Here is a 12487-nt window from a genome sequence, read left to right as displayed (position 1 = left end):
ACCAGGCAACCAGCTGTCCACTTCACTTACATACCTACCAATTAAGGATGTTAAGAAACGCTGAAGAAGATGGCTATTAATGATTTAGCAGAACTGAAGAAACCTATAACTAGCAGTTACAATAATCAGTCCATCATTTCTCACTCCAGTTTCTCAAATGTGAAAACAAGTTGTCTTTTTCTTTATATTTTTTGATTGAAAATGGCTTTGTCAGGCAAAATGACCAGACATCGTGCAAATGTAAATGAGTTGCATTTACATTTGCACGATGTAGATGCAACTCAGTGACAAGTAGTGACCAAGTAGGTGATTTGAAACAGTAATCCATGCTTTTATTTCATCTCGTTTGGATTACTGTAATGCTCTGTGTTTTGGAGTTAGTCAGTGTCTTCTCTCTCGTCTGCAGCTGGTCCAAAATGCTGCTGCACAACTTTTAACCAGAACTCATAAATAAGAGCACATAACTCCCATCCTTGCCTAACTCCATTGGCTGCCTGTATAATTTACAGAGTGGGTCATTTATATGGATACACCGTAATAAAATGGGAATGGTTGGTGATATTAAAGTCCTGTTTGTGGCACATTAGTATATGTGAGGGGGCAAACTCCTCAAGATGGGTGGTGACCATGGTGGCCATTTAGAAGTCGGCCATCTTGGATACAACTTTTGTTTTTTCAATAGGAAGAGGGCCATGTGACACATCAAACTTATTGGTAATGTCACAAGAAAAACAATGGTGTGCTTGCTACTGCAGCTACTGCAGTATCTCAACGAGGATGACCCAGATCAGCGCACAGAATTTGCAGAATGGGCAAAACAAAAATTGAAACAGGACCCTCAGTTCACGCAGAAGATTTTGTTCAGTGATGAGGCAAACTTTTATGTGAAAGGTGAAGTTAACAAACAAAACCACCGCTATTGGCCTGACACTAACCCACATTGGATGGATCCCTCCAAGACTGTTGGAACAACAAAAGTGATGGTTTGGTGTGGTATATGGGGTACAACGATAGTGGGTCCATTCTTCATCAATGGAAACCTCAAGGCCACTGGATATTTGAAATTGCTACATGATGATGTGTTTCCCTCTTTATGCACTGAAGTTTTTGTTCCCTGAGTTTTTCCAGCAAGATGGTGCACCACCACATTATGGGTGCCAGGTCCGAGCATTCCTAGATGAACAGTTTCCTGGAAAGTGGATTGGTCGTCATGGGCCAGTTGAATGGCCCCCAAGGTCTCCCGATCTGACCCCCTTAGACTTTTATCTTTGGGGTCATCTGAAGGCAATTGTCTATGGTGTGAAGATACGAGATGTGCAGCACCTGAAACTATGGATACTGGATGCCTGTGCTGGCATTTCTCCTGCGGTGTTGCTATCAGTGTGTGAAGAGTGGGAGAAGAGGGTTGCATTGACAATCCAACACAATGAGCACATTGAACACATTTTATAAGTGGTCAGAAACTTGTAAATAACTCATGAAAGAATAAAGTTACGTTGAAGCCAAGCACACCATTGTTTTTCTTGTGACATTACCAATAAGTTTGATGTGTCACATGGCCCTCTTCCTATTGAAAAAACAAAAGTTGTATCCAAGATGGCCGACTTCTAAATGGCCACCATGGTCACCACCCATCTTGAGGAGTTTGCCCCCTCACATATACTAATGTGCCACAAACAGGACTTTAATATCACCAACCATTCCCATTTTATTACGGTGTATCCATATAAATGGCCCACCCTGTAATTAAGTGTGCCTATGCCAAGAGGCACACTTATTACTATTCGTCGGATTTATTATTCTTATTCTTATTATTATTTTCCTTTTTCCGCCTAAAATTTTGCAGGGTAACTCACCCCGTACTTTGGTGTTTATGACTTTTATAGTTTTTTAAATATTAATATTTTAGTGCAAATTTTCCCGCGCTTATGTACCGCACAGTTTTGAGACAAGGGTTACATATGTTATATCATTTTGTGCGGCTGGGTCTGGACTAGTATGCTATGACTTTTGGTGTTTATGACTTTTGTAGTTTTTTAAATATTTAGATTTTAGTGCAAATTTTGGCCCATTTCTAGGCCCATGAGAAAGATTCTACTTTTGGCCCCATAGAAACAAATTTCAAACTTCATTTGTGGTGTGTTGGCTCTCTCTAGTGGTATGCCGGGAGTAGTACGGCCTGTCTACCCATATTTGGATTACCGTAATGACGACAATATCAACGGCTCGCACAGCGTCGCTGCTTTCAGGAACCATTGGAATTTTTAAGGTTGCGCGAACCATTGAATAGTTACGGTAACCGCAAGGTTGTATGCTTGGTGGAAAACTCCATATCCCACAATTCATAGCACACCTCTGCCGAGTAAAACAATGGCGGCTACCTCTTTGTTTTATATATGTCTTTTATTAGTGTTTCTAGGTCACAAAATAAACTTTTAAGATATTTTCAGGCGAGAATGTAGGTGTGTAAACTTCAAATAGCTGCTCGTTTTATCAAGACATCCCATATTAGCAAGTTCTCTTACGTGCTAGCTAGCTAGCCGGCTAGCAGCAACACGCGGCTAGCGACCCTTTGCTAAAAAGCACCCGGGCTTCGCTTACAGTGAGGCGTCTCTAACTCCTTTCACCACCCGATCGCTCACAAACAGTCTGTGTTTCAGTGGACTTATATTTCGTTTATATGGGCCGATGATGCTGGTCGATGTGGGAAAAATAACTGAGTTGTTTGGTGGTGGCTAACGCGGAGCTACAACAGAGGGCAGCTGGCCAACGGCCACCGGTGGCGAGGCGGCCGGCGATCGACCGGTGGTGGCTAACGTGGAGCTCAATCGTGGATAAGGGAAACCGAAGGCAGGAGAAGCAGGCGGCTGCCGGTCCGAGCGTGAGGTGAACTGAATTTCAGGTAAGAAGTTATGAACTGCACTCTATTTGGGTCAGATATAAACAGAGTTTAGGTGTAGTTTATTTTCGTTGTGCTGACAGTTACAATAACTGGTTCTGCGTGCTAGCTAGCACGACAGCTGTGGGCACCTAAGTTACTGATGTTGAACTTTATGACAGCCTCCCCTGTCATTCTCTCGCCTGTTGAAACTTCAATCATGAAACTGATCAATGATCGGCTTTTCTCTCGTTTGTTTATTGCACTAAACAACAGCAGCACGGTTAAGCTTGATCAGCTGTTGTTAGAATTCATTTAATTTTAATTTCTAGTATCAGCTGATGTTTGCTGGAGCCACAGCTGTAAAAGCTGCTGGTCCTGATATTGGTTTGGATATGTGGTGAGAGGGAAACATGAAGATGAAACCAGGAGACGTCCTTACTGAATCATCAGAGCTGAACAGGTGATGGAGAAACAGGTTTACCTTTTAGGTGACATGAATGAGTTGAAGGAAAGTTATCAACTGTTTCTGAGAGACAACTAACACCAAGCTCCTTTTTTTGTGTAGCTGACAGCTGGTAACTGTGCAGGGGCGGATCTAGCAAAGCTTTTGCCAGGGGGCCAGGTAGGGCATTAACAGGGAAAGGGGGACACAAAGATATACTTTTCTTTCTTGCTCTCATATAAAATATTTACCTTTTATTAAATCGTTATCTGAATCTTACAACCAAAGTTTGTATAATAATACACAAGATTGGCTGTAGACCATTGTTAATCATTCAGAACACTGTGTAAAAATAACAAAAAACAAAAAGTGAATGCAAAAGTGCATAAATATTTATTTTACGTGTTTGATGTGTGTGGCAGGGCGTGGTCTGCAGTGCCGCTGCAGGGGAGGTGGACCCACGGGCATAAAGTCTGTGCTCTCTCGGCTGTTTTTTTTTTTTTTTGGTGTGTGTTGGGCTGTGAGTTGAAAAGCTACATGCCGGCTGTGTGGGTACACCAACCATGTGTGAAAAGTGGTCCATAACGTAATGCTTCAAAGCGTGTTCATGCAAACATTGTCGGGTCTGCCGTGGTACAATGGGACTTCTGCTCATGAACCTCTGTGCACAGCGTCTGCAAATCGGGGCTGTACGAAGTCACCTCATCTTTACACAAAACTGTAAGCTGTCATCTGTGAGGCGCGAGCGGTGTTTGTTTTTACCATAGTTCATGGTGGAGAATGGCTGCTCTGCTGAGTTTTGCTCTCTGTAGCCGTATGAATGGCAAACTACACTGATTAGCAGCAGCATAGGCACAATTTCTTCTGAAATTTTCACTTTCTAGTATTTATTTAATATTTCTTTATGTTATAAAAATGACTTTGAATCCTGATAAAAATGCAAAATCATGGGTTAAAAATGAAAACAAGAGAACTAAGAATGTATTAATATTTGTTGACAGAAAAACAGAAACTGTATATGTGCCAACCAAAGTGCCATTTTAATTCAGATGAAAAAAAAAAGGGATTTATTCATTCATTGTCCATTCAGGATCTTAAAAATGTGATAATAATAATGAAATAATACAAATAATGTAACAATAAGAATGCTGTAATAATAATTAATGTAAATCTAAATAATATTGTCCTTCAGAGAAATAGTTTGTAGTCCTGAAGATGGAGAAGTTTACTCCTGCAGAGCGACTGGGACTGTCTGTGGTCATGATGGTTGAACCTCCAACCACTTTCCCAGCTTAGCCTCAGAGTGCTGCTGCTACTGTAGCAGCCGTTCTTCTCCTCTGTACTTGTCAGGCCTTCCATTGTCACATCTGGGGATCCCAGGCCCTGCTGGAGAGTAGAGCCTAGTCTGGATGCTGACCTGCTGCCTGTAATTATTAGCCTTTTTCAGGCTCTTCTCCACAGGACGCCTGTCTTTTTCAGGGACAATCTTCATCCACAAATTCATAAAGTCCTTGTGAAGGGTCAGTTTCTTGATGATTGTTCGCCCGTGGTACCTGTGGAAGATTACAGTTGTCATTAATTTTCATTAATTGTGTAAACTCACAGAAAATAAAACATTGACGCACTTCAAACCCATTTAAAAGTACCCACCTGGCTTCAGGTGCAGCATCCCCTGCCATTTTAGAGGCAGCAATTAGAAACTTTTCAGTGAAGCTTCCTGCTTTTAGGATGATGGCTGCTCCAACTTTGTCAGCCAGCTGGTGCAGGTGTTGAGCCGTGCTATTCCTCACTGCGACACAGCGATGGCTGAGCAAGGACAATATTAGACACACAACTCAGTGAACATGATCTCTCTTTCATGTCTTCTAATAAAATCACTACAGCTTCTTCTCTCCTCTTACGTCAGTCCTGTGTTAAACAGAGCGCTCAGAATCCGTCCATGGCTGCAATTTTCCACCATGGCATCAAGCGCCAGATTGACCTCCTGATGAACAAAGTTGTTGTTGGTGTGTGCAAGCTTCAGCAATAGAGCTCGGCCTGTTGTTTCAACTTCTGGGTCCATTGTTTTCTGGAGCTGAATGTAGAGCTCATCAATGGTATGTATGGCCTCACAGGCTATTGCTGAGCGTTGGTTTTTCACCTAAAATGTGAGTGAAAATCATCAGTTGAGGCTGTAGTATGCACTTGAAGGGAAACTAGCTGCATGAAACACATATAAGAAACATAAAGTGTGCAATACCTCCTCAGTGAGGACCAGACACACTTCATGCAGTTTAGTCTTCAGGATGTCCGAGTGGTGCTTTGCCAGAGACTGAATAGTTTGCAACCCCTGTCTTTTCTTAATCCTGTATTTACACAACACAACATTGAACACGACTTCAGGAACACCACAAATAACACAGCCACATTATGCAGCACTGTTTCTGTGCAGTATTTAATGTCTCCTTACTACGTTTCTTACCAGTCGTCTGAAGACAGCAGACTAAAGCTGTGGGACAGGCTCTCTACAGGTGTAGCTAGAGGCGGGAGTTTGACCCTGCCCTCTCTTGGATTATTCTGACTGCACTGACTGTCTGCTTTCTTGTCTGATAATCAACAAGGTTAGTAAAAAGAAACTGTAATTTCTTCTAATTCGAAGCATTGTACATGATGCAGTGATTAATTGTTCATTAAAATCTTTTTAAAAAATCTCTTAATTTAAAGTTTGATTATTCAGCATCTTCTACAGTTACTGAGGAAAACCACTTACCGTCTATAGGGACGACTTTTGCACGGCGCAGCAGCGTCCCAGGCCGAGGTCCTCGTTTTTGCGGTATGGGAACTGTTGGAGGTTTTGGAGTCAAAGGCTTTACTGCAGTAAATGTTTTGGTTGGTACTGTGTGTCCAGGTGAGGTCACAATCCCATCCTGGAAATGCTGCAGTTTTTCCAAAATAGGCCCAAATTTGTCTTTTACTGTCAAGACTCTTATTCCACGAATGACCTTCGTGTCTGTTTAGACAAAAAATAACTACAAATTGACATCTTACTAAAAAAACACAAAACAACAATAAACATTTTTCTTCCTGATTTTTTTTTTCTTCAAAAAAGCATATAAAATGAATGGACAGCAAGAATATGTGTAATTTAGCATTAAAATAGATAATCTACAGTGTCAAATTTTAAAATCTAAACTAACTGATTAACAGCAGGTGTAACCACTAAAGAAAAGCATCACCTTTGAACTGACCTGCTCCTGAATGTTTAGCAGAGAAAACAGGCAATTGCGATGGACAAGCTGCTCGAGGAGGTGGAGGAACTGGAGTGAGCGGTGTCATCTTATCAGGACTAACAATGAGAGGAATGGCCCTCAGCTCACTTGGTGTGTGTGTGTCTACAGAGCTGAGGCTACTCAGACTTCTGTTAGGGTCCTCCTGATTCCAAAAGGGGTCATCCAACCAGGGACTTAAGCTCCAGCTTCTCTGGACTCTCTGTGGAGAGCCTGCGCATTGCTTAGGTAAAGGTGGGAGTCGCACAGCATAATCTCTGGGTCTCTGTGCGGTATGCAATGTGTCTGCCTGTTGAAAGAACACATTTGTCTTACTGCTCTGAGCTTTGTGAAAGTCCAGGATCCTGGACTCTGTGGTGAAGCGCTGACAGTTGCTCTGTCTACAGTGACTTACACAAAAATTACACTGTGCAAAGCAGCAAAATATAACACATCTCTCAGACACGTTTACATTTGAACAGCAGAGAAGTCAAAAATGAGTATGTTTAGTTACTTACATCTCCATCTGTGCGTTTTCTCTGCCTCAAATCTTGAAAGCAATGGCAAAAGTTATCTGATGTCTTTTCAGGCATGACTGAGATAAAAAAGTGAACAAATTGTTTAGAAACAGAAAGTTTGTGAGTGCTGCTCAGTGTGTGAGTGACAAGTTCTAACTCAGTTGCTCAGTAAATCACTGTTATGATGATGTCATATGGAACTCACGGTGCATTTTTTGAAAATATTCATATATATACACTATTTTGTGTTTTTACAAAAATATCAGACATGTCTAAATCAAAGGCAGATTATGATCTCTAATTATGATCTTTAATCAACAAATTTAAATAGACGTCCTAATCACAGCTTCTAAAACTAGACAACACTATACTGATAAATTCATATAAAACAGCAAAAAGGAGATAAAAGCACCATCATAAATAGAGAAATAAGTACAGTAAATAAATAAATACAGTTTTTAAAAAATACAGAAAAAAACATGTGTCATTTGCTACAACAACAACGACAACAAAATAGCAGTTTGGACAAAGCTGTTTCTTCAAGCTTCGCCTGCATTTAGGGGCTGCAAACCTCTGTCCCAAAGGAAGAAGCTGAAATCCTCCAATAAGGGGTGGGAGTCATTTAAAGTAGAGTAACTCATCCTCTACAACTGCCTAGTATTCAAGGACTCTATGTTAAGATGCTCTAACATGGTACAGTACCTTCAGAAACGCCCCAAATTTCTTATATACTGAAAATGAAATCTCTTCTCAGGAACCTTTTCTCAATTCAGTAGAAGTAGATCTAGTATTCATTTTAAAGTTCTAATGTTCGTTTTTAAATGTTTAAACGGTCTTGCCCCACCTTATCTCTCTGGACTTCTTCATCCTTACTCCTCCCCCAGGTTTCTCAGGTCAGCTGACAAGCTGCTCCTGGAGGTACCCAGGTCCAAGAAAAAGCTCAGAGGGGACAGGGCCCTCTCTATTGCTGCTCCTAATCTCTGGAACAATCTGCCCTCAGCACATTAGGCCCCTTCACTGTCCACTTTTAAAACACGTCTTAAAACCCATTTTGACTCCTTGGCATATGACACTGTATGACCCTGAGTTTATTGTTTTTAATCTATTGTACTCATTTTATTGTTTTTAATTCTAATGATCATTTTATACTTTTTTATTTTGCGCTATTTGTGCTAATTTTATTATTTGTTGTCACTCTTATTTATTTATTTTGGGTAAATCTTTTTATTCATGTATCATTTTTGGCATGCCAAGTGTACAGCACTTTGTGTTCAGCTGTGTGTTCTGAAAGTGCTATATAAATAAATTGCTTGCTTGCTTGCTTGCTATAGTGACACATGCTGGGCAGTTTTGTGGTTAAGCCTTTCTCAACCCCGAGGCAAGTTATTGAAATGGCAACGGGAGGAAACAACCCGGCAAAATAACACATGACAGCGAGATAAATTTATATTGGCATGTGTATTCAGAGTGTTACCACTATTCTAGGATTTCTATTGTCAGAATAATATTTGTGACTTTAGACCTTTATTTAAACTGTAGACTTGCTTAAACTTAAGAAAGTAGAAGGTTGGTTTGTTATGCTTCAAGGTTGGATTTTATTAACTCATTCACTGCCAGCCATTGGCAGTGAATGAGTTAAACCCATTGACTCATTCACTGCAATTGACGGCTATAGACGTCAATGGCAGTGAATGAGTTAATGAAAACATTAAAGGGAAAAATGTTAACAAGCAAACAAACCTTACTAAAAATGTTCATGTTATTCATTGCATTATACAACATAGTGAAGAAAGCTGCAAGCTTGACTAAAATTCAAGTATTAGGGAGCTCCATTAGCATCTAGTCTGGCTTCACTCTACAAGCCAGGACAGGTTTGCGTGACTGGAGGCTCAGACTGTGTATGCAACCGGAATAGACCCATAAAACTGGATGGAGCATTGTTTGACATATAATATTAATTCAGCAGTGGAGTTCTCTGCCAGGGCATGACTGACATTTATGAACATCGCTGTGAGGCATTTTATCACTCTTGGAGCCATATAGAAAATATTGCAGCTCCTCTCCCTGTCAGATAATGGCACTAATTTCACCAGCGTGGTTTAAACCTCTGTGACTGCTGAAGGGCAAGAATTACTGGTTCTTTGTGCGTCTTAATCCTTACCAAATAATGAGAAAAAGTCTGTCATTTTTCACGGCTTATAATTCAAAAGGTGGGCTTTTTCAAACCCCACATTAAAACAAATGTTTCTTTTTTTTGGCATGTATTCATTTATTTATTTATTTTTGATGCATCATTCCAAAGTAGTTATGCAATATAGAAAAAAAATCTGCAATGAGGTAACCAAGCAGGTCACCAAGGGACAGTCGCCATGGCATTTTGTCCTGATTGTGTCAAGAGCGTGGCTGTAAGCATAAAGGAAGAAAAATTCCATCCATCCATCCATTCGCTTATCCTTTTCAGGGTCGCGGGGGGCGCTGGAGCCTATCCCAGCTGTCATAGGGCGAGAGGCGGGGTACACCCTGGACAGGTCGCCAGTGTCTCGCAGGGCCAACACACAGGGACAGACAACCATTCGCACTCACATTCATTTGCACATTCACACCTAGTGACAATTTGGATTATCCAATTAACCTATCCCCACAAGCTGCATGTCTTTGGACGGTGGGAGGAAGCCGGAGTACCCGAGGGACCCCATGCAAACACGGGGAGAACATGCAAACTCCACACAGAAAGACCCCGGCCTGATGTTGGAATTGAACTCAGGACCTTCTTGCTGTGCGGCAACAGTGCTAACCACCGTGCCCCACTCTGAGAACTGCAATAAGAAAAAAAAATTTCTTATTGCAGTTCTCAGAGTTACGAGATAATCTGAGAGAGCTACAGGAAGTCAATAAACCACTTTTTTTCTAGATATATAATTACCTGAAAGAGTTGCTGAGACATGAACTCGCTTCCTGTTTAGTGGCTTCGCACACTGTTTCAGCTTAAGCCTGATAAGTTTTGTGAGGCTTTAAAACTCAAAATCATTTCTGACTGTGAAAATTTTTTCAGTTTTTCCAAAACTCCAAAATGTGGGAAGCTGAATATGATAGAGGCTAATGTCCTACGGTTATGTGGAAAAGAAAGCTGTCACAGGACTGTGAAAAACTAAATACACTTCATTATTCAGTAGCCTGTAGAGCTACGTCTGCAGCAATAACTTGAACTAATCACCTTCTGTATTGCTTCATCACTGTCACATTGTTGTGGAGGGATTTTGGCTCATTCGTCTTTACAGCATTGCCTTGGTTCATTAACATTTGTGGACATTCGTGCATAGCTCTCAAGGTCACGCCACAGCATTTCAATCAGTTTGAGGTCTGGACTTTGAGCCATTGTTGTACATTTTGGGGCTTATTTTGCTGTTGCATGACCCAGTTTCACTCAAGCTGTGGGACAGATTGGCCTTACATTTTATTCTAGAGTACTTTAGCGTACAGGTTAATGGTTGAGCTAATAACGGCAAGGTACCCATGTCATGTGGTTGGAAAATAAACCCAAATCATCACCACTCCTCCAACTGCATGTTGGTATGAGGTTTTTGTTGTGATATACTGTGTTTGCTTTTTTCCAAATGTGGTGCTGTGCATTATAGCCAAACATCTCTTTGGTAATCTTTGGTCTCGTCTCTGCAAAGCATATTGTTCCAGAGGTCTTGTGGTTTGTTTAGATGCAGCTGTGAAAGCCTGAGCCATGCTGCAGACTTTGTTTTAGAGAGAAGAACTTTAACATGCTAATTGAGGCCTGTAGAGTCTGGGATGTAGCTTTTAGGGGTTTTTTGCAGTTTCTTTGAGCGTTGCACAATCTGACGTTTAGGTGAATTAGCTTGGACTGCCACTCTTGGCAAGACGGTTGAATGGTCTTAACAGATCCCTGAATGCTCCAGACCAACAAACTGCTAAAATGTCAACTTTTAAAGAGGCGATCACACTTGCTGACGACTGCACAGGGTCCTGTCAAAACTCTCTTTGTAACATTTTGCTTAATCTGAGGAATCCCCTGCTGCTTTATTTGGCATGAAACGTTGTGCGGTTAAACGTTTTCAACTCTGAACAACTGGTGTTGCTGAAGTGCTTAAGACACTGCTATGATTGCTATGAGTGCCCCTTATCAGTGCACCAGATTTTACTATACAGCTGTGGGCTTACCACTGAACTCCAAAAGCAGAAAAAATAATAACACATTAAGGCTGTGTACAGCTTTGGATGTTCCCCCTGCCAAATATCTTTTAGAAAAATATCACAAAATTCAAGCCAGTCATTTCATTTCATATTTAGGATTAAGTCTGCCTTCACTTTGCTAAATTCCAAAGCTTCCAAAAATGCCAAAGTAAATAATGCTGTAATTTCCTGTGCCCCATCTAAAGGCCTACTCTGTGTTTACAAAAACATGTGGTTTTTATACTCTAAAAGACCCATGGCAACGGCAACGCCTTTGACTGAATCCTCTCTTGGGACATTACCATATCTGATTCAGTGTGTGGAAAGGGTATATTAGAAGATCCAGACCCTGTTAAGAATCAAACATCCTGTTCCTCTAGCAATCTTCCACCAAAGTCATTAAGAACCCCCTTTCTAATATTAGAAGCTCCTTGACTTGAAATGATGATAACCCTGTCCTTTGGAATGGCAGTGTCTTAAAATTGGGTTTTGCAGGGTATAGAAAAATAGAAAAAGTGCAAAACTTTTCTTTGGAAGTGCATGTCATTGTTAAGTTCATACCCAAATTATTCTAACAGGGTGCATATTGGACGGTCAAGCATTTGTGTCACTGCACACTTATCTCTTTGGAACCAACAAGCTGACAATTTGTGCATTTTATCCAGCTATTGTTCAAATGCACAAGAAGATGGCAAGGAGTTTCAAATTCCTCTACTTTTTCAGTCATTACAATTTCTGACAAGTTTGGCAGAACAAAAGTCGCCTTTTTTTAATCAGATATACAGCTGTGACAGAGAGAGTGCATTGAGTGAGGCTTGTAGTAAGAAATAGCTTTGAGTGCTCTAATTGAGTAGAAAAGTAGTATATGAGTACCAGTCCGTGGTGTCGTGCATTTCTGCCAGTCTTGCGGTCTGCTCATATGCAACTTTACAAGCCTAAGCCATGCTGTCATGTTCTATATAAAAGAAGATGCTTTTTCCTGCTAACCCTTGGAAACAACACATACTTGTGCTCCTATGAATTTTAACATTTAGCATTCTAACTGAGGTCTGTAGAATCTGAGAGCTCTTGGGTTTTTTGGTATTTTCTCTAAACGTAGCATGGTCTTACCTTTGGTTGACATTGCTGGGAAATCCTCTCCTGGGAAGACAGCTGGCAGCTGTCCTGAATGTTTTCCACCTGTTAATAATCTTTTTCACCA

At 40.9% G+C, this 12487-nt stretch overlaps 1 protein-coding gene across 1 annotated transcript; it reads right to left on the bottom strand.

The window, feature by feature from the left end:
* Positions 1–4239: 4239 nt before the first annotated feature.
* Positions 4240–7348, bottom strand: LOC120718701 (TOG array regulator of axonemal microtubules protein 2-like). Its single transcript, XM_040007349.1, has 8 exons — positions 7087–7348; positions 6551–6878; positions 6073–6312; positions 5785–5908; positions 5563–5668; positions 5225–5463; positions 4974–5129; positions 4240–4876 (listed from the first exon to the last, which is right to left on the bottom strand). Exons 1-8 carry the CDS (start codon positions 7159–7161, stop codon positions 4636–4638), a joined length of 1509 nt encoding a protein of 502 aa, XP_039863283.1. The 5' UTR covers positions 7162–7348; the 3' UTR covers positions 4240–4635.
* Positions 7349–12487: the final 5139 nt, after the last annotated feature.

Source organism: Simochromis diagramma, unplaced genomic scaffold, assembly GCF_900408965.1.
Source record: "Simochromis diagramma unplaced genomic scaffold, fSimDia1.1 OVJJ01000682.1, whole genome shotgun sequence".
NCBI lineage: Eukaryota > Metazoa > Chordata > Actinopteri > Cichliformes > Cichlidae > Simochromis > Simochromis diagramma.
The sequence above is the reverse complement of the archived record's forward strand: the minus strand, read 5'-3'. Positions and strand labels throughout refer to the sequence as shown.